We start from the raw sequence: 21,640 nt of genomic DNA on the forward strand, positions 1-21,640 counted from the left end.
TCTCTCTCTCTCTCTCTCTCTCTCTCTCTCTCTCTCTCTCTCTTTCTCTCTCTCTCCCTCTGACCTATGCATGCTGGGAGTGAAGACATGAACCACTGTGCCTGCCTGCCCCGGTCTGTTCTTTTTAAGCAATGTTTCCAATCATGTCACACTTATGCTTTGGACATTCTGGTGGCTCTGGTGCCAGCAGAGGAAAAGCTGAGGCAAACATAGCCCAAAAGACAATCAAAAATGTAATGAACACTGTTTTCCTTGTCAATGTTCCATAATAACACAGTATAACAATTTTTTTCAGCATTTACATGGTGTTAGGTATCATAAGTGATCTAGAGATGATTTAGAATGCACAGGAAGGGCTGTCAGGATGGCTCAGCAAGGAAAGGAGCCTGCTGCCAAGCCAGCCACAGGGTGGAAGGAGAGAACCAGATCTGAAAGTTGTTCTCTGCTCTGGGTGTGAGCATGTGTGTGTGTGTGTGTGTGTGTGTGTGTGTGTGTGTGCGCGCGCTCAAGCTCACACACAGAGTAAACAAGTTAATTTTAAAATGAAGCACAAGAGGAGATTGTGTGGGTTTTCTACAAAATCTATTTCACTTTACAGAAGACACTCTCTCGAGGCTGGGACGTTGCCTCCGCAGTTAAGAGCACTCACTGTTCTTGCAGAGGACCTGGGGTTTGATCTTCAGCACCTACATGACAGTTCACTCACAACTGGCTGTGACTCCAGCACCCCCTTCCAGCCTCCAGGGACACAGCACCCCTACAGTACAGTACTTACAGGGAAAAATACCCAAACATACAAAATAACAAAATTAAACCATTTGAGAGTGTGGTGGTGGTGGTGGTGGTATGTGTGTGTGTGTGTGTGTGTGTGTGTGTGTGTGTGTGTGTGTGTGTGTTTGGAACTTGAGCATGAGCATCTGCAGGTCATGGCTGCCGTGGGGGATCCTGGCCTTTATCCTCTATAGATATGGAAAGATAATGGCATATAAAGGCATTCAGTACTATCTGTGCAGGTCTTGGACCGCATGCTCCGGGGATTAGATGAAGGATTGTTTTGCTTTGTGTCATTCTTATAAGCAAGTGATCACTGTCAGACTCTAAGGGGCCCAGCTGATCTCCGACCCAGCCTCGGTTTATCAGGTAAAGGAGAGAGGGACCCACTGCCGTTTGCAGGGCACCTATGATTTCCAGAGCCCCCAGGCTTAAGAAATCTTGTCACCTCACATCTTCTCCCAGCTGAATTATCCACTGGGGAGCCCCTTCTCCCCTCAGCCAAAGCCAGGAGCAGCCTGGCTCCATGGCTGTAACAGGGACTCAGAGCCAGTGCAGGAGGTGAGGATTTGGAGTAAGTGGAGTAAGATGGTGGGAGCGATGTGGGGTTTCCCCCAGGGATGAGTGACAGAGGACCTCCAGCAGTCTGTCCTGAGCATAGTCTGAGTGGAAGATGTGGTCTGTGGAACAAGAAGGAAAGAAAATAATGAAAAAGTGCCCTGAGAATGGACTAGAATGTGGGATACGACTTGTGTGTTCACAGTGTGTGCCTCTACTAGAGTCCTGAGCACAGGGCCAAGGAGGACCCAAGAAAGACAGGCTTCCAGGGACATCGCTGCAGATGTAAGTGGGGACCAGTTGCGGGCTGAGTGGTTGTCTCTTCTGGGAGGAATAGGTTTGTAAATACCTCCCATGTTGGGGGACAAGCTCTTCTCACCCCCTAACACCCTCCCACAGCCTGCTGAGGAAGCCTCTTGCTTAAGCATGAACCTCCAACTGTGGTTTTACACCACTCTTGCCCTCTAGTGCACTGGCCACTCCCACATGGCTCCCCTCCCTCCTTCTTCCTCCCTCCCTCCCTCCCGCCCCTCTGCTGGCTGCTGACTCACAGAGCTCTCTGCTTGCTCTTGTGCAACAGCCTAAACTCCTGCTCTCAGAGAAGCACTGTTTTTCTCCAAACCGTCAACTTGGGCCTTGATTCATGTCTTTCCATTTGGGTTAATGTTTTCCACATCAAAGTCTGGCGATTAGTAGGTAGCCCATTTCTAGCACCACCAAAACCCAAGTGCCCAGTGTGGGCCTGGCACAGAGAAGGAAGACAGACAGACAGACAGACAGACAGACAGACAGGGTAGTGCGCTTTATTCCCCAAGCCTGTCTGGTCTGCAGCTGACTCAGCTCCTCTGGCCTCCTCACTTCCAAGGCAGGAGCCCAGGGAAGATGCTGCTTGCCACTCTCCTGTCAGTTCCCTCCCCTTGAAGGGCACACATCTCACAAGGGTGTAATTGCTTCAAGCTTGTGACTACCTACTGAAGAAGCCAAGTGTTAGCAAGTGACAGGCAGTTGGAGGGTGTGGAAAATACCATCTCTGTGGCTTTAGAAGTGTCACACAACTGTGTGTGTGTGTGTGTGTGTGCCCGCCCGCGCGCATGTGTCTTTTTTTTTCTTTTGAGAAGCATAATATTACTGTTGTTGCTATGGTGTTGTTGTGGGGGTGGCTAATTGGATACAACCCCATCTGATGTAGGCTAGTGTCTAGTGTCCATAGCAACTATCACATGGCAGCCATGAGGACTCACTTTGATTCTCTTCCCTGCTGTGAGAAGATAGCAGGAGCTCATTCAGTGGTGGCTGTCTATTTTTCTGACTGAAGTGTGGTGGCACCCAAATCAGAAACAGGATCACAAGGCTGCATCCAACTTGGGGGGAAAACATTCCATGGTCATTTCCCAAACTTAACTACAGCCCAGATTGACTGAGGAAACTTGTCTTGAGGGGCCACAGGTGATAGGAAATGGCATCCTAAGCAGAGACAGAAGTCCTATGTCTGCAGAGCACCCTAGGGGCTCAGAGTCTTGTGCAGATACCACCTTTCCAATGAGACAACAGCATCCATGGCTTCAGTTCATAAACACAGGTGCAGAAGTCTCCTGATGGTTCTCGCCCCTGAAAGGGGGTTCAGCCCTTAGAAACTTAGCCTACACTGGAAAGATCATTAGGGGGGAAACATATCAGGAGAGCCCTCACCTGAGTTACACCTACCATCAACAGATCTGTTATACTATAGAGGCTCTGTAATTTCCTCTTGAAATTGCAGCAGTGACAGGGAGCTACCACCCACTGCTACTCCCCAGCATGAGAGAGATCAAAGTACACATTACTAGCAGCCCAGGAAAAGATCAAGGTGAAAAGTCTCTGGATGCAGTTTCTATTCGATATACAGCACCACATACACTGTATGAATAGATCATGAGATAGAGATAAAAATAGATAACAGATCGATAGATGATAGATAGATAGATAGATAGATAGATAGATAGATAGATAGATCAAAACAGTGCAAATCAAGAGCTAACTATACTTCTGTTAATTTTGCACTCTTTGTCATTGTTTGGTGTTTTGTGACAGGGTCTCCCTCTGTAGCCCAGGCTTACCTGAAGTATATTATACAGTTCAGGCTGCCCTGAGTTCATGGCACTCTTCCTGCCTCGGTCCACGCTCTACGGTGCCAGGACTACAGGTACAGGCTACTATATCCAGCTTAATGTTATATGTATTGAACAGTAATATTTGCTTGAAAAAGAATCAAAAACTATTGAGTGACCGTTGTTTACCCTGCAACCCTTGTCCCTACCTTGTCAATTTCCTCCCAGACACCAAACGAGATATTGGTTTCTTTAATTTTTTTATTTTAAAGTTAAAAACATTTACTTAAAGAATTTTATGACTGTGTGTGTGCGCACACATGCATGCATGTAGAGGTCAGAAGAGAGCATTAGGATTACTTGGAACAGAAGTTACAGGAGGGTTTGAGCTGTCCTTAGATGGGCGCTAAAAATTGAACTCAGGGCCTCTGGAAGAGCAGCAAGTGCTCTTAACTGTTGAGCCATCTTTCCCGTCCTTCTTCAAGTTTTTTGTTTTGTTTTGTTTTGTTTTTTTAAATATATTTTTTTTATTTTGTTGTCAGCAAATGTGCGTGATGTCCATGGAAGCCACAAGAGGGCACTAGATCTGTTTGAACTGTAGTTAGCATGGTTGTGAGTGCTGGAAACAGAACCCAGGTCCTCTGCAAGCACAGCCAGGCCTCTCAACAACTGAGTCATCTTTTTGTTCTCCCCTTACCAGCCCAAATATTTCATTTCTCTCTTTCTCTCCCCCTCCCCCTCCCCCCTCCCCCCCCCTCTCTCTCTGAGATAGGATCTCCTTATGTAACTCTGGCTGTCCTGAAACTGCTATGAAGACCAGTCTGGCCTTGAACCCATGGAGATCTGCTTGTCTCTGCCTCCTGAGGGTTGGGATTAAAGGCATGTATTGCCATTTTCCATTTAAAATTATGTTATTTAGTTACTTTGTGCATGTGTGTGGTGGCAGGGAGGGAGGGTTCCCACCCTTGCCCTGGTGTTCAAGTAGAGGACAGTGGACCAATGACAGACTAGCTCCTCTCCTTCCACCATGTAGGCCCTGAGTATCAAGCTCTGCTCATCAGTGTTGGAGGCGAGGGCCTTTACTTGATGAGTCATCTTGCTGGAATCAAGTCACTGATCTCTTGTAGGAATGTCCACCCATAGTGTAAGCATTTGTAAATGTCTGTGTTTCTTCCTTCCCTTTAGCTCAGGTGTCTGTATCCTTAACATGGGTTTTGCCTCTACACTGCAACCGTGATGATTCTATGTTATTTGCATGTTTGGGGAACCAAACCCAGGGTCTTGTGCATGCTAGGCAAGCTAAGCTCATCCAGCTCACTTTGTAGCTGAGGCTAGCTTCCAACTCCCGGTCCTCCAGCCTCCACTACTGCTGAGAAAATAGGCATGTGCCACCATTCCACCTGGATACTGCAGTTTTGAAATTATACAGTGTGTCCTGGAGTTTAGCTACCAAGTGTCTGTTCAATGCTTTGACCACCTGTTTCCTGGACAGAGAAGGAAGTTGCCTCTAATCACTCTCCAGCACCAGCTTTGGATAACCCTGTCCGTCCATCCATCCATCCATCCATCCATCCGTCCGCCCATGCATCCACATCCGACTGAGTATCTTGGAAGGGTCCTTGTCTCTAGTAAGACAAATCTAATGGACAATGTATCCTTAATCTGTGGGAAGGCCCTTTCCCCCCACAGCCTTGCAGACATAATGAATTTTCAGGTTTCAAAAACTGTTTGCAGAAGCTTGGCTTTGCTTCTTGCACAGTTCCTCTGTCCTGCCTCTCTAAAACTGTTCCTGCCTTTCATGGGTCTTGGCTTGATTCAGTTGGCTCCTAGGGACTCTCAGAGGACCCTCTATCCTGTAGTCTTTTGCAGACTTGATGAACCCCTCTGTAGGTCAGTGGATAGTCTCACATGCTGCCTGGCCCCAGGGGAGGCCCTTTTAAGCATTTGCATTTATGATTTGTGATAACGTCAGCAGGCTTCATTTCCTATGTGCAGCTCCTCTTATCTTCCCTACTTCCTTTCTAGTCTAATCTCCATCTGTACACCCACACCCGAACATCTCTGCTTATCACATTCACGCTGTGTGTTCGGCTTCTCACCCGCCAAGGATCCAGGGTTTTCAGTAAAAGTCATACTCTGGCAAATGCCACTTGACTCCATTCCTAGGGACACGTGCTCAAGAATGAATTCCAGGGTGGATTTGGGTGTGGTGGCATCATTTCTGTCCTCTTAAGTCTTTCTAGTCATGGGGCTGGAGGTAGAGCTAGAGCCTGGAATGCTAGAGAGATGCCTTAAGCCGGCACAGCCCAGAAGAGCTTCCTGTGGCAACAGAAACCTTCTGTTTGTATCACTACCATGTGCTTGGTCACACTGGGGATGTGGTAAAAGGAACCGAGGAAAGGGGTCATTACATTTATTTAATTTGGATTAACTTAGATTTAAATAGCAGTAGCCATATCAGATATAGCCCAGCTCCAAGGTATACACTTTTAAGGACAAGAATAGGACAGTAAAAGCCTTTTAGTGGGGCCAAGTATGGTGGAATACACATGTCTTTAACCCAACACGTAAGAGTTGGAGGCTGGTGCATCTCTGTTAACTCAGGGCCAGCCTAACTTACATAGGGAGTTGCAGTACAGCTAGGGTTACATAGTGAGATCTTGTCCTCCAAAAAAGGGAAATAAAATTAATTAATTAATTAATTAATTAATTAAAAAGGGGTCTCATGTAGCCCAGGCTGGCCTCAAACTCTTATGTAGCTGAAGACAGTCTGAACTTCTGCCTCTACACATATCCATTGGCACATGTGCCCTCCCAAACAAACAAAAACAAAAGCATAAAAAAAAAAAAGAGGAGCTATGTAAATTCCCATAGAAAGGCCATCAACTTAGTGGCTTAAGCAACACATTTCTCCACTTACAATTTGGAAGATCTGAAGTCTGAAATGGCTCTTACAAGGTTAAAACCAGGGCGTGGCCAGGGCTGGTTCATCGTGAGGCTCTGAGAACATTCCTTTCTTTTCCATCTTGCTCAATTCGTGATTCCTCATCATGTGTCTTTTCCTGCCATTTCCTGTGTTCTTTCCTCTCAGAGCTTTGTCTTCCTGTTAGAAGGGCCTTTTTGTTTAGTGGTGGTGCTTAGGTTTGAACCTGGGACTTCCTAGGTGCTAGGCAAGCACTCTGCCTCTGTAACGCCTCCCAGGCCTTCTTAAGACTCTTTCGCTTGCATTTAAGAACTTCCTGGAACTATTCCATGTAACTCTCCGTCTCAGAATCCCTGACTTAACACACCCTTTGAAAGTCTTTTAAAAAATTAAAATAAAATAAAATAAAATAAAATATAGTCACAAAAAAGAAAGTCTTTTCTGCCATATAAGGTTCTGGTTAGGAAACTGTGAATCAAGCTGGGGGTCAGGATGTACATCTATAATCCCAGCACTTAGGAGGTGGAGGTGGGATCGTAGGTTCAAGGGGGTTTCTTGGCTCTCTAGTGAGTTTGAGAGGACATCCTAACCTACATGATACCCTGTCTCAGAAAAGAAAATGACTACATCTGGGGTCTTTTTCTTTATTATTTTATAAGAACAATTTTGTCTTAGGTGGTGAGTGTACTGGGCCAGTGAACTCGGACGGCAGCACTTGGCTGCTCATGTGAATGACCTGGTGTTTTAGAACAGTGGATCTTAAATTTGCTGTGTGTCAAAGTCACCTGGGTGGAAGGGAGGGGGGAGATGTGGAAATGTCCCAGACAGGACTCTGAGCATCACTTCCTGTGTTTCTGGACCCGTGAGTGCTTCCCTGATTTCCCAGGAGACTGATCTTCAGAGAAGTTTGAAGGTTTAAGAACTGTTGCAGCCTGAGGTGTGATCTGAGATTACCTGTGTGCCTGCAGAGGGAGGTGAAGAAGTGTGAACCCCAGGCTGCAGACAGGAAGTGAGGGCTGGGGAGAACTGAGGAGGGGCTTGTGCCTGCAGAAAAGCTACTACCTGAGCCACACCTGCCAGGCCTGAGAAGGTGTGGCTTCCACACACAGAAGCAGGGCCAAGGCTCTGAGCAGAGGAAGAGGCCTCCAGAGGTAAGCATGCCACCTCTGGGCACTTAGACGCTATCTGGAACCAGAACTAGGGGCAAAAAACCCTGATTGGCCAAGAGGAAAATGACCAGGAGTGATCTGCTGGTGTTGGCAGTGTGGACTGAGGTGAAAGGGTAGAATGGTCTGCCTTCCTGGCTGCCACCAGACTAAGTGATAGCAAGGACAATGAGAAAAGGGGAGCAGAGGCGTGAGGTGAGAGATCTGAGAGAGTGTGAGCACCGCTCAGGTCGAACACTTCATGGATGCTCACTGATAGAGCTTGCTGGGAAGTCGGCACTGCAGGTGCAGGAATGAGGAGCTACATGCAGGGTGAGTAAGATCAGCCAGCTCCCTCATCTCCTAAGTATTCTCTGGGGCGGAACAGCGTGGCGGCGTGGTAGAGTTAGGCAACTAGCAGGCTAACACAAATAAACAAGGAAAGCATTAGCTGGTGACGAGTGATCTGGAGAGTTCCATGAACAGGGGATTGGGAGTGGGTGGATGGCTTCTTTAGCTTGAGTACCTAGGGAAGGCCTCTCTGAGGAAGTGGTATTTAAGCTGCTGTCTAGAGGCTGGGAAGGACCTGACCATGAGAAGAGATGGCAACGGCACTTCAGGTAGGGAGAGAACAATGCAAAAACAAGAGGCAGGATCAAACTTGCTCTGTCTGAGGACAGCAGGAACCGAAGGGTCCGATAGAACTTTCTACAGTGATGAGAGTGTTCTCTATCTGCCTGGTGCCTTGTGCAGCTACTGGCCACACGTGACTGTGAGGTATTGGCAGGGTGGGCAGTAAGGCAGAGGAAACGATTCTTCTATTTTATTTGAGCTTGAAACAACTTAATTGTAACTGTTGGCAGCTGCACATGAACATTGGCCAGCACCTGGCAAGAAAGTCAGGGAAGCAAGAGATGAGGTCACTCCCCATTGCTTTGTGCATGATGCTAGATAATGTGAAGTTTTAAAGATTTACTTATTATTTTTATATTAAGTGTATGGGTGTTTTTTCCTGTATGTTTGTATATATGTTTCACATGCACGTCTGGTGCCAAGAAGGCCAGAAGAGGGCACTGGACTCCGTAGGTTTAGGATGGTTGTGAGTCACGGTGTGGGTGCTGGAGACCAGTGCTCTTAACTGCTGAGCTCTCTCTCCAGTCTCATAATATGAATTTAAAAAAAAGAGTTGTGCAAAGCCTTCAGATAGTTTTCTTTAGAGAGTTGGTATAATCTCATTAGTGTGTGTGTGTGTGTATGTGTGTATGTGTGACATTTGTTTAGTTGTTTGTTTGTTTATGGTGATGGGTCTACATTGTCCAGGCTAACCTTGAATTCCTGAGCTGAATTAATTCCTGATTTATACTCATTGATACTCATGTGTCACTCTGCCTGGTGCTCTCATTCTCTTTGTCTCTCTCTCTCTCTGTCTGTGTGTGTGTGTGTGTGTACAAGTATGTGTGCATAGGTGTGTGTGTGCATGCACATGTATGGGCTTGTGTAGGCCAAAGGTCAACACTGGGTATCTTCCTCAGTCACTTGCAACCTGGACCTCACCAATTCAGCTGACCTAGCTAAGGCCCATACTCCAGGGATTTGTCTATCTCAGTCAGCCAGGGCTTGGGTGACAGCTGATTATCACTGCTAAGCTTTTGTGTGGGTTCTGTGTGTCTCAGAATGACCTTGAACTTCTGATACTCCCTTTTCTACCTCCCAAGTGCTGCAATTACAGGTGTGGTCCACCAGGGCTGATACATGGTAAGCGAGCCCTCTACCAACCGTGCCACAGTGAGTGAAGAGAACAAGTTTCTTGTTGGATTTGTTAGATTTCCCCTGAGCATCAATGTAGGGATGACAAAAAGCCGGGTGACCGTGGGAAAGACTTGGGATTAGAGTTTAGGATCATCAGGGAATTGAAAAGGTGTTAAATTATGAGTCAGGGTCAGGTCACCAAAGAGAGTAAATTTGTAGAAAAGGAGAAGAGAGGCCAGAGATACTATGACCATTAAGATTGAGCCTAGGGCAGCTGGGCAGTGGTGGTACACGCCTTTAATCCCAGAACTTGGGAGGCAGAGGCAGACAGATTTTTGAGTTTGAGGCCAGCCTGGTCTACAGAGTGAGTTCCAGGGCAGCCAAGGCTATACAGAGAAACCCTGTTTCGAAAAAAAAAAAAAAAAAAAAAGATTGAGCCTAGAGGAAAGCTCTAGAAAGACACTGTGGAGGCCAGAAGTCATGGTGTCCAATCTGAGGGAACACTGAATGCTACTGACTGGTCCAGTCCATGACTGTAGGAAAAGCAAGTACCTTTTGGTTTTTGAGGACATGAAAGCCATTGGTGGCATAAAGGAGAGTTTTGGGGGACTCTGTAAGAGAGACTTGGAGATGAGGAAGTGGAAATTATGACTGGCTCATAATATTGTCAGTGAAAAATGTTTGCTATTGAAAAACTAAAGAATAAGGCAGGATCTGAAAGCTTGGTGGTGACAGGTAGACTGTTTTGAAGTATGGGCGTTGTAGACTGATTGGGAGAGCAGGTAGGGTGCTTTTGTTGGTAGACTGCATTTTGTTTCCCGGGATGTGTGTGTGCATGATGTGGATAGGATGGAATTTGCGTGGGTGGTTGACGAGCAGTCACTCCGATGATGGCTCCTGTCTTTGTAACTGAAGTGTGAGGCAAGGCCATCATCAGAGAAATACGTGATTGTTTTTAAATATGGAAAACAAACCCACTGGGTGACCCTAATAGGGGACTGGGCTGATTGAACTAGTCTCCAACTTCAGGGTGCAAATGCATCACTGGGGGATTGATTAAAAGGCATTTCCTGAGGTGAGCCTGCTGAGCTCTGGACCCCACTCTGAGCAGCAAGGTTCCACAGTTCTTCATCAATGGGAAGTTAGGAAGACATACCATTTCCCACCTGGAATTGACAATTTACCTCAGAACTTGCCCATTGCATTGGCATGTAGAGTGAGGAGAAATGCTGTCTATTTGAGATTGCGGCCTTCTAGTCACAACATGTCTGCTCTCAGACATAGCTGGGAAGCATAAATGGAAAATAACTGAAACAGAACAATAGCAAAACAATAAAACCTGGAGCCTGGATATTTCAATGGTAACTGAGATTCTGAATTAATTTAGTGTGGGTGGTGTCCTACTTTTTAAAAGCTCCCCTGGTCATTCTGATATTAACTCAAGCATGAGAAGCACCTGTGCAAAATACCAGGTCAAGGGAATGACCATGGGAGGAGGTAGCAAAGATGAGGTGGAGGCAGGGTTACCCAGTGATGTGTGGGCTCTGGTCTGTATAAACAATTTGAGTCACTCAAAATGAACATTCAACAGCCATTTGAGTTGCTTAATCTTTCATAAACCAACAAAAGAAATGCATGCCACTTGGCAAGAGCAGTGTGCCCTTTACAGACTTTGAGATGACCTCATTGTACCCAAAGCCAGAGTTTCTTGGGACATCTGGTCTACCCTAAGTATACACTCCATGAGGAGAGGGGGCTACTGAGATGCTTCTGTCAGTACTGGTCTTCCTAGAAAGTTTCAATAAAGGCTATCAGAAGTTGAAGCAACTTAAGCCACCCAACTGGGTCAAGAGCAAGAAGACTGAAAATACTGAGAGCCCTGCTTAGACAATAGGCTCATCCAGTTGTCAAAACTCATGATAGCCTAAAGGTCAAGAGTAAAACATCCTTTCAGGAAATGTGAGGAGGAATCTGGGAGAGTCAGTGTGACAGTGCACGGAAGGTGTGGTGTATCTGCTGGCACTTGGCTCAGCAGCAAAAGCAAAAAAGTGTGAGGTAGAGTGTTTAATTGGCTCTCATAAATGAAAAGCCAGCAGGTTTGTGTCTGGAGGCTTTGATGCTCATGGAGTTGTGTTATGTGACCTCACAGAAGTCCCCCAGGGAAACCTGTCTCCTGGTGTTCATTCCTCTGTCTAGTTCCATTCCCTTGTACTTGATGACTCCTTTCTAGTTACAGAAGCAGAGGACTGTCACATGAGAGTAGGCCACAGGACGACCTTGACTTCGAACTTGCTCTTTGCAAACCGATCATGAAGGACACTATTAACCATGCTGTGAGATGCTTGTATGGCAGGGAACCAGGTTCCCTGCTGTGCTTAGTTCTGTGAGAAGCCAATGACTGTGCTTGAGACCAGAGTCCTCATGTGGGACCTGTGAGAGAGTCTGAGTGAAGCTCAAGGTTTTAGAAAACTGGACCCAGGAAACCAGTGTCCAGAAACTAAAGCAAAACAATTATTATTTTAAAGGACCATATTTGGGGCCTATTTATCATGTAATAATAAATAACTACAGGAAAAGAAAAGTTTTCATCTCCAAGCTTTTTTTCTTGAGTATATGTGTTTGGTAGACTACATGTGTATGAGCATTTCACATGTGTGTGGGTGTATGTGTACAAATGTACATGTGTACACATGTGTCTCTGGAGTTTAGAGATTGACATTGGGCATCTTTCTCAGATACCCTCCCTCCACTTGAATTTTTGAGGCAAGGTTTCTTTGTGAACTCAGAGCTTCACCATTTGGATACTGGAGGTCGCCAGTTTGTTGTGGGACCCCTTGTCTCTTCCTCCCTAGTGCTGGGATTGCAGGTGACTGTGAGTCTGCTCAGCGTGGACATGGATTCTGGGGCTCCATGTTCTGTTTATCATGCTTGTACAGCAGGTGATCCATTGACTGCACCATCTCTTCAGCCTGGCTTTACCTTCCTTGGCACCAGCTCCATTCTCTAGCTTAGTAACCTCTTCATAATGATTTCAAAGGTGACAGTAATTTTTTTTTCAAAAAGGAAAATCACTCAGCAACTTTCAAATGATGAACAGCCCCCTTCTCTCACAGAATGAGAAAAGGACTCTGGGTAACACCCATTGAAAAAAATCAGAGTCCATTGATTCCAGAGAAAGGACTATGGGCACTCGTGAGATATGGTAGGGATGAAATCCTCGATTTTCAGCCGTTAGTGGAGTGAGATTTGAGAGATCCATCTGGCCCTCAGGCAGAGAGAGGAAGTGGTGTGGTTAGCATAGCAGAAGTACATGGAGAAGTCTTGAGATATGGAGGCCGAAGCTTCAAGTTGACCAGTAGGAGCCAGTGTTTAACTGTGTGGGACACTACTTGAACACATATCCATGCAAAGGCATTAAGAAGGGAGAATGATGGCAAGGAAACCCAGGCAGGCAACTATTGACCATTCTTTTGGGTAGATAGCAATAGGCTTTAAGCTTCTGTGCTACGTAGGATAATAGCAAGTTGGGCTAGAGATATGAAATCAACTACAAACAGTCAGTGTTGAAAAGAACCATAGTCATTGCTCATTTCAACTCCCTGTTAAATGTGAATAAATCCATCAAGTCTTTTTTTAACCCAAAGTTCCCATTTCCCTTTCCGAAGTCTTTAGAACTCTCCACATGGAAAGGAAGAGATGGATTTCACCTCTTTTATTTCCTGCCTCTCTTTTCATTCCTGGGTAGATAGAGAGAGACAGAATGAGGGAGTTGGTACTAAGGAGCAAGACAAAAGAGCTACAACATTTTTGAGGTTCAGCAGGAGAAGAGAGATGCCTGTCCCTTAACTGTACCCATTATATACCTTAAGGTGGGAAATGAAGGCTGACTTGGTCCCTCTGCATTTGGAAGTAATTTAACTTACTGTTTGTGGATGCATTAGGTTGGCAAGAGTGTAACTTTGGGAAGGTGGAATTTGCAGAAAGCACTAGGGACTGGTACACTGAAGTGGTGACCCAGGGCGACTAATCTTGCAAAGTGATGAGGATTCCGCTTCCTTTTACACGAAGGGCCTTGCCTGTAGATGTGTTAGCATTGTTCTGACTGGCTCTGCTCCACCTGGCATGAAGTTCTTTCCCATTGTACTGCTTATCTCTGTCAATTACATAGAGGGTCTTAAAAAACACATTTCACTCCTTACTTCAGAAATTCCAGTGCAAGGGTAGGAAGCTGACCTCTGCCTCAGCCATGTCCGAGCACTGAAAAGACTCTTCCTTCACATCTCTTAATACTGTGACCATCTTTAAGCTTTACACCAGTTAGTAGAAAGGTTTGCAAGTCCCTGCCTACTTGGAGTGTTTTCAGCTGAAGCTTCTTGCTTCAGCATTTATGCTAGGAGCCCCGGAGGGCCATATGGAACCCTTTCTTGAGATCCCTAGGAATGCACTCCAGCATGTATGCACTCCAGATCTGCATTGAGCCAGTGGACCCAGCTGTATTTGGTAAGCAAGGGCGTGGCTAAGAGAGGAGCTGGAAGGGTGTGTCTCTGCTCTTTGCACGTTCTGATGATTCACACAATCCTGCTGGCTGTTCCACAAAATGAGAAGATGGGACTTGGAGAAGATCCTGGAACTGGTTAAAGTGAGTATCAGGAAGGTACTCCTTGCTTCCGTGCCCGTAGCCACCACTTTGTCTCTTGGGTCAGGATTTTAGTTATATTCAGAAGGCAGTGTCTGGTGCTGGGGCTGTGCCCAGCTTCTAAAGCCCTGAGCAGATCTACTATTATGCCTAAGGTACAACCTTCCTCTGCCACCTCAGCCACTGGGATGAGAAGCTCTGGTTCACTATTAGCAAAGGAAGGCTCCTTTCTGCTTGGTTCCTAGACCACCCTAGTCCTCCTCATCACTGCACTTTCTCCTGTGAGGCTCATTCTCTGTGGTAAGTGTAGAGTCAACATCTAGGCAAAAGTCACAGAATGAGGACAAAGGCAACCACACCTCTGCATGGTTAGCTAAATCATCTCGTCTGAGTTGAGGAAGCCACCTTGAGAGTTCTTCAGGATGATGCCAAGGAACTTCAAGTTGAGTTTGAGTCCAGCCTGGACTACACAGAGAGAGTCTGTCTCGAGAAGCCAGCTGATTGATCAACCCAACAAATGATCAACTAAAGGACCAGCCAAAAAACAATAGCAACAAGAAGCAGGTTTTCACTTGGATGAAGAAAGGAGGGCAGGGACAGCATGAAGTGAATCGGCACAGCCAAGAGCCCAAGAGTTTGTTAGCACCCTGAGTCCTCTTAGAACAAAGAGGTCCCAATGTCTATTAAGTCCCATCCTTGGCTTATGGTCAGGAGCTGCCAGGGGTACCCTGGTATGCTTGTCTAGAGATCCAAGAGAAGTCATGGGTTCAATTCAGTGCTGAGAGTTCTGAGCCTATGGGCTGGTAAACTTCTGAGAGACAAATCCTTCTGGAAGGGAACTGGAGTATGGGGAGGAGAATGAGACAGGAGTGGGTTGTCTTGGAGGCATACTGGAAGCCTGGAGTGGACACTTGTTCAGTGCTCATCATCCCCACCAGGCTGATGAGACACATCAAGTCTGTTCTGCTTGCCCTGGGTTTCAGAGTTGAGCTGCGGGTACTGCATCCTCCAAGTTTCTCCTTCTCTGTCTGGGGGGAGGGGGTGAGGGGTGGATGTGTGAGGCCTGTACCTGGCAAGGCCCCCAGTGACTGAGAAGAGAGACAGGTACCTCTGATGTCCCATCTTTCTTCGATTTTCAGTTCACAAAATGCAAAACTGAGTTAGCATCTCTTAGACCTACTATTCTACTTCGCCAGGGTAACACAGGGAGATGCCAGTCTACAGATGAATATAAGTGGTCTTTAGAAAAGTGCTCATTGAATGACTTCCTGTGATGGCTAGGTTGTTTGTTTGTTTGTTTGTTTGTTTTTGACAAATTGACACAAGCTTTAGTCATCTGAGAAGAGGGAACCTCAGTCAAGAAAATGCATTCATCAGATTGGCCTGTAGGTAAATCTGTAGAGTGTCTTCTGGATTAATGGTCAATATGGAAGATCTTGGCACACTGTGGGCTGTGCCAAACCTAGACAGCTGGTACTGGGGTTGTATTAAAAAAAAAAAAAAACAAGCTAAGTGAGCCATGAAAAACAATCTAGAGAACAGTTTTTTCCCCAGTATTCACTTGAGTTCCTGCCTCCAGGTTCTTTCTGTGAGTTTCTGCTATGACTTTCCCCAATAATGGACTCTAACTATAAGCTGAAATAAATCCTCTAAGTTGGTTTTGGTAAGTGTTTTATAACAACAACAGATAGGCAAAGTAATACACAGTGTTGCACAGTAATACACAGATACTCTGAGTCTAAAGAGATGGCCATCAGCTACTTGGTCTGCCATTGTTGTGTGCAGCTTTGCTGAGGGATATTTAACCAGGGTCGGGGGTATCTGGAATGTCTTAGGGGATCAAAAATTGGGGCAATAATAGAAACATCATAGAACAGAAGGTGTTGGTCTAGAAAGAAGAGTGGTATTCCCAGAGACTGGTGAGGGAAGGCAGCCCGGGCCCTGAGACCAGGAGGAGCAGGGGCACAGAGATGTCCAAGGGGATTTGGAAAATCCCTGAAAACCTCATGCTTTCATTGCCTTGTGCTGAGCATGGAACTCAGGGCCTTGTAGTTGGGGGCCCACATTCAGCTCTTGTTCTCTGTTTAGAAAATGGCCTTCTGTCTGGCTGAGAAGAGCTGGGGTAAAAGAAGGGAGGGAGAGAGGGAAGGAGGGAGGGAGGGAGGGAGGNGGAGGGAGGGAGGGAGGGAGGGAGGGAGGAAGGAAGGAAGGAAGGAAGGAAGGAAGGAAGGAAGGAAGGAAGGAAGGAAGGAAGGGAAGGGAAGGGAAGGGAAGGGAGGAAGGTGAAGCCTCTGGTGGGTTCTTCTGTTCAGAACATCCTGCAAGATATAAGCAGAGCAAGAATGTTTTGGACTACACTGTCCAGTCCACAGATAACATGGCTATAGGACTCACAGATCCCAAAAATGTTAGGATGGGCTTCTCTCTCCCCCTCCAGCCTCCCACCAACTTGAGGCAACTCCAGAATGACAGGGACTAGCAACTCCAAACTGACATCCCTCCTGTCACAGGCTACCAGTCAATAAGCTCATTCCCGAATTAAGTCCTGTTGAGTGTTGGGAATCGATCCCTATACCTGGCTGGGTGGTTATGCCAATGATTTGGCTGATGGGTCCTAGTTAAGGGTTTGGGAGCTCCTCAGAGTAAGACAGGGTGCCATTTCCATAAGAAGGATGCTGGGGGGCTAAACAAGGAAAAGCTATAGATTGACCACTGGTGCAGCAACATTTCACATTTCATGAAGGACCAGGGTGTTCAGCATGCTTTGCAGGGCCTATTGTAGGTTAAGGAAGTGACCCCCCTAATGAACAGCAGAGGGTGTCTGGAGACAGAGGGACTAGTGAGTGGGAACTTAGAGAGATTCTGACAGTTGAATAGAGAGACTTGGGAAGTATTGATGGTAGGGAAGTTGATGAGACAAAATAAAACATGAGCATTGGATTAGGCTTTTAAGGCCTATATGTAAGGAGTGTGTATGTATTTACTTATACATACATGCACATCGCAGGCGGTGGCTGGGGAAAATAATTTGCATGGAGACATGTGAAATTTGAACTGACAATGACCTATGACTATTACGGTCCATATTGTTTTTGAGACGCTGGGGCCTTTATAGTGATTCGTGGCAAATCACAAGGAATCCACTGAGGAAGCAGATAGATGTCTGAGACACTTCAGGGACCAGGGCTGAGATGGAGCCTCCAGGACAGTGTGATGAGTGGAAAAGTGTGAAGGTGAGGTGGACCAGGCAGAGGGTGGAGGGGCTTGGCTGAATCCTTCCTCCTGCGGGTGAAGGGACAGGGAATAGTCTGTGCAGAAGAGAAGGTGGGGCACATGATCAGTTGCCAAAGACAGGAGCAATACCAGCACCATTTGCCAGCATCGTGGGACTGCTCATTCAAAGAATTTATTTTTATTTATTTATTTATTTATTTATTTATTTATTTATTTATATACAGTCAACCTCCATAAACCTGGCTTAAATATTCCCTATAGCCACATTGCTCAGTTATAGCAAAATGGAAACAACCTAGCCATCCAGGAGCAACTCAGTGAAGAAATAAATTGCCTTCTCTGCATACCATGAGAGTTTATTTTGTAAAGGAAAATATGGAAAATGAGCATCCAGAGGCGTGTGCAGCTACACAGATCTATCTTCCAGAGTATCTTAGAGAAAGGAGCAAAACTCAGAACATATATGTTTATCCCAGTATCGTTATGCTATTATAAAGCTTAAAACATGCAAAATTGAGAAGCTCTGTGTCGAGAGAATAGGCTCATAAGTGGCTAAACTGTAAAGAAAAAGAAGGAAGTTTTTTTTTTTTTAGCATAGTTCTGGGGTTGTAGATGGATTGAATCAAGACTAGGTACTCTGATGGCTTTATGATGATTATAATCATTATACCAGAACCAGGCAAGGTAATGCACCCCCTTGTAATCCTAGAAACAAGAAAATCACAAGTTCAAGGCCAGGCAGGGCTATGAGAAACCCCTTATCACTGCCACTCCCAAACCCCTTCCTCTAAATAATTATACCTATTATGGGTATTTTATGGAAGATGTGATTATATTGTCTAAAGGGAAAGCATAAAAATCAGAAAGATGGAGAGTCATTCCTCTATGTGGACAACTTTTTACACGGTGGGGTGTTATTCTACGTGCTTTACTCCTCTGGCTACATCCGGCCTCCACAATAACCTTGTAAAGAAGGCCCTATTCTCTTCCTCAATGACCGAAGAAACTGGGGGTTGGGGGCAGGCATGTGAAGTCCCACAGCCAAAGAGAAGTAGTGCGTGTGACTCTGCTTGCTGGGCTGCTCTTCACCCCTATGTGAGGTTAGATTCTTCTGCCTCTGGACACACACAGGTGCTGGATGATCTGGGGGGGGGGAGGGGGGAGCGTGTAGCTGAGTGGTTAGGTCTGAAGCTCTGTTGACAGAAACCAAAGCTATAACATGAATCATGGTCCTTTGCTAGGTTGTCAGGTGAGCTTTTAGCAACCCCATTTTAAAGATCCAGAAAGCATCTCTTGGCTTACTTCAGGGCAAGGGTAGGAGACTGGAGGAGTTGTCCTGGAACATTGACCTTACAAGCTCTTAGGTGAATGCTGTTACCTTACTATCTGGCAGTTGAGCCTGTGTCCTTCAGGAACAGGACACAGCTGTACATATAAGAGATGCCAGTTGTCATCCAGGTCCTTGGTAAGAAGCTAAGGCTCTGGGTATTAGCTCTGCACCTTCAAGAGCTGGCAGAGTACTTGAGTACTACAAGGTGTGGTCATTGCCTTAAGATGGCAGTTGGCAGTCTGCTGGCCCTGGGTCCTGACTTCTTGTCCCCTGCCTAGGTCCATTTCTCTTGCTTGAAGAACCGATAGAGAGCAGAATCACCTACCACTGACTGTTTAATGGGTCCTTGTGCCCATCACTCAGGCCACACAAGTCAAGGACATTTTCTCACATTATGTAGTGATGTACATAATTTCCCTTAATTATAGTCTCTCTGTGAGGAATGGAGCCATACACTCTTTTGATGCAGTGGCCAAATATCACAGACTCCAATGGGAGGTGTGAACGTCACACAAGGAAGACTGCAATAGAGAAGGAAAAGATGGCGTCTGTTGAGCAGTGAACCTGCAGGGAGAGACTGATGATGGTGTTACAGGTCCAGGATCCCTGCACCTCTTCCTTTAACCAACCATCCATCCAGTGTGCACGCCTGTGCACTCAGAGAGGGCTGATGACAACTTGTAGGTGCTGTTTCTTTCCGTCTTGTAGGTTGGAGAAATGAAATTCAAGTCACTAGGCTTAGTGGCAAGCACCTTTACCCACTGTGCCATCTTTCCTGCCCCAATTTCTCTCCTCTTGCTTTTTTATCTGTTCCCCTATAGAAGCCTCTGGTGGGCCCCATAGACATGGAATTTTACCCCGAGGAAAGAACGAGGCCATCGGAGAAGTTTGAGTCAGAATGTCACATCATGTTTAGTCTTCGCAACTGATGTAAATTCATGTAATACAAAATAAACTATTTTAAGGTTTACACTTGGGATTCACAACGCCATGTGTAACTATCACCTCCAGCTAATTAAAAAAAAAAGTTTTTGTCTCTTAGGAGGAAGCCCTATCACCAATAATCCAGCCACTTTCTTTTCTCCAAGCCTTTAACAACTGCCTATCTGATTTACTGTCTGTGGATTTGCCTATTGAGACACACCTCTCAAATGGGCTTAGAAAACTCAGTGTGGCTGGTGGGTAGAGGAGGAATAGGACAAAGACCACCATGAGGATACCGACAGCCATCAGGGTCCTGATACTCCCTGTAGGTCACAGGGAGAGTCTCCTATTCTGTGGACTTACATAGAATAGGTAGAAGAGAGTGAGGGGCCTTGGGGTTGCGATCTATCACCTTGTCACATTGCTACCTCTGAGAAGCCCTGAGGTAAGGAAGCCTGCCTTGGCTTAAGTGTTTCAGAGTCTAGAGTTAGGAAGTGAGGCTCGGAGGGAGGGTTTTCCCCTGGGGAACAGAGCCCTCGTGAATAGATTAATGCTCTTCACAAGAGACTGGAACAGGCAAAAGACAGTGACAAAGCCTGTTTGACTTGGTAAAATCTACGTTAGAGCATCGCACTCTTTTTCTGAGTGCTTTTCTGCTTGTCCAGGTGTTCCCAGGTTCATACTGATGTGTGCCAATCTAGGCAGGGCTGGAATTCAGACCTGTGTCCTGAGGTTGCTATGGTATTATTTTGACACACTGACCTAATCACCTCTGGGCCCTCTACATCCTGTCTAAACACTGGGAGTGCCGACAGGCTTTGAGATTACACAGTTGATGGTCTGAATCCTTTGGTAAATGTCTGTCCCAGAGGGGCAGTGGCTATCTGTGTGGTTGTTTAACCGGATGTTTCTTGTCTGCATTAGGCCCTGAGAGCCCCGCGCAGGGTGCAGGTAGAGCAAGTGTGGCTGAGTTTGAAAGTGGATTTGTATGCCTCGGCAAATGGAATTTTCTGGAAAGACAGCTCATTGGAGTATTGCCCAGAGGAGTCACGTGTGAGGAACCTTCCTCTTCTCATCTGAGTTTAGGGCTCAGCAAATCTCATCTGTGATGCTGTGCATGCAGTAAGCAGGCTTTCTGTCGCTTGTACTTGTTATTTTTAATAACTCCGTTTCATCAGAGTCTCTTCTGAGTGTTAAGCAGGAAGCCCCTGGTTATCCCAGCCAAAGGCTCTCTTCTTCCTGTTTGTGCTGTGCGCCACTGAGCCGGCCCTTCATTTTCTATGCTATAAACCTAAAGGCCTCTATTTTTATTGTCAGCAAAAGGAATCCCACACGAATGGCTACAACACAAAACAAATCATGCTACAGACTCAGAGTGCCAGTTCCACCCTCGCAGCCCACTCCCCGCCTTGTAGCCACATGCCTGAGTTTATTTCAATTCTTAGTAGCTAAGCCCACAGGATGTCAAATAAAACAGTTGCATGTTCTTTCCTGATTTATTACCATTGACACCACCCATTAGGTCCCTGTTGTGACAGACAAGGGGCCGGTTACTCATACAGTGTCCCAGGTGTGTGTGTGTGTGTGTGTGTCTGCTTCCCTTCCTCCCACCCCCTCCTCCCTGCTTTCCTTCTTTCTCTTCTAATGTTAGGATATAGGAATAGTTGTATCCCTGAGCAGGTAGCTTAATTTGTCATTAGGACTCTGGGGACCAGACAGCCAAGCTTGGGGCTCACTTGTTTTCACTTTCTGGAAAGTACCTTGCCAAATTCCAGCCTTGCCTCTTATATTAGAAGATAGGTCAGAAAAGGAAGAAGTCCCCACCTAAGAAGGCTTCTCTTCTCTTCTCTTCTCTTCTCTTCTCTTCTCTTCTCTTCTCTTCTCTTCTCTTCTCTTCTCTTTCCCCTCCGCTCCCCTCCCCTCCCTACCCCTCCCCTTTTTTCTGTCCTTTCACCCTCACCCTCCCTTCCTCCCTCCCTCCTCTTTCCCTCCCTTCCTCCAGTCCCACTCCCCCACTCCCTCTCTCCTCCCTCTTTTCCTTCCTTCCTGCCTTTTTCTTTTTCCTGTTATTTCATCTAGCTCTGCACTCGAAGCAGCTGGATTCAGGGAATGCCAGCCTAGGAGGCTTACTCACCTCTATTTCTAATAGTCTCTGAGGAGCTATGGCTCAGTGAGAGTGACAAGAGTGACCTGCCCCCTACTTTCCAGTCTGCAAGGGGGACCCGTGAAGGTCACATCCCTTCCCTTCCCGCCTGGAAAGCACCGGGCCAGAAATAACCCAGT

General features: G+C 46.3%; 1 protein-coding gene across 2 annotated transcripts in view; it reads left to right on the plus strand.

The window, feature by feature from the left end:
- Nucleotides 1-21,640, plus strand: part of Gas7 (growth arrest specific 7) — a 232,847-nt gene that overhangs the window by 68,404 nt on the left and 142,803 nt on the right. The window contains exon 1 of one of the 2 annotated variants that reach the window (XM_021177612.2): nucleotides 7,988-8,104. The exons of the other annotated variant lie outside the window; for it this stretch is intronic. Within the exon in view, the coding sequence (XP_021033271.1) occupies nucleotides 8,087-8,104 (18 nt within the window). The 5' untranslated portion in view covers nucleotides 7,988-8,086. Of the gene's footprint in view, nucleotides 1-7,987; nucleotides 8,105-21,640 lie in introns of those variants that run through there. 2 annotated transcript variants of the gene reach the window in all.

This window comes from Mus caroli, chromosome 11 (assembly GCF_900094665.2).
Source record: "Mus caroli chromosome 11, CAROLI_EIJ_v1.1, whole genome shotgun sequence".
Lineage (NCBI taxonomy): Eukaryota > Metazoa > Chordata > Mammalia > Rodentia > Muridae > Mus > Mus caroli.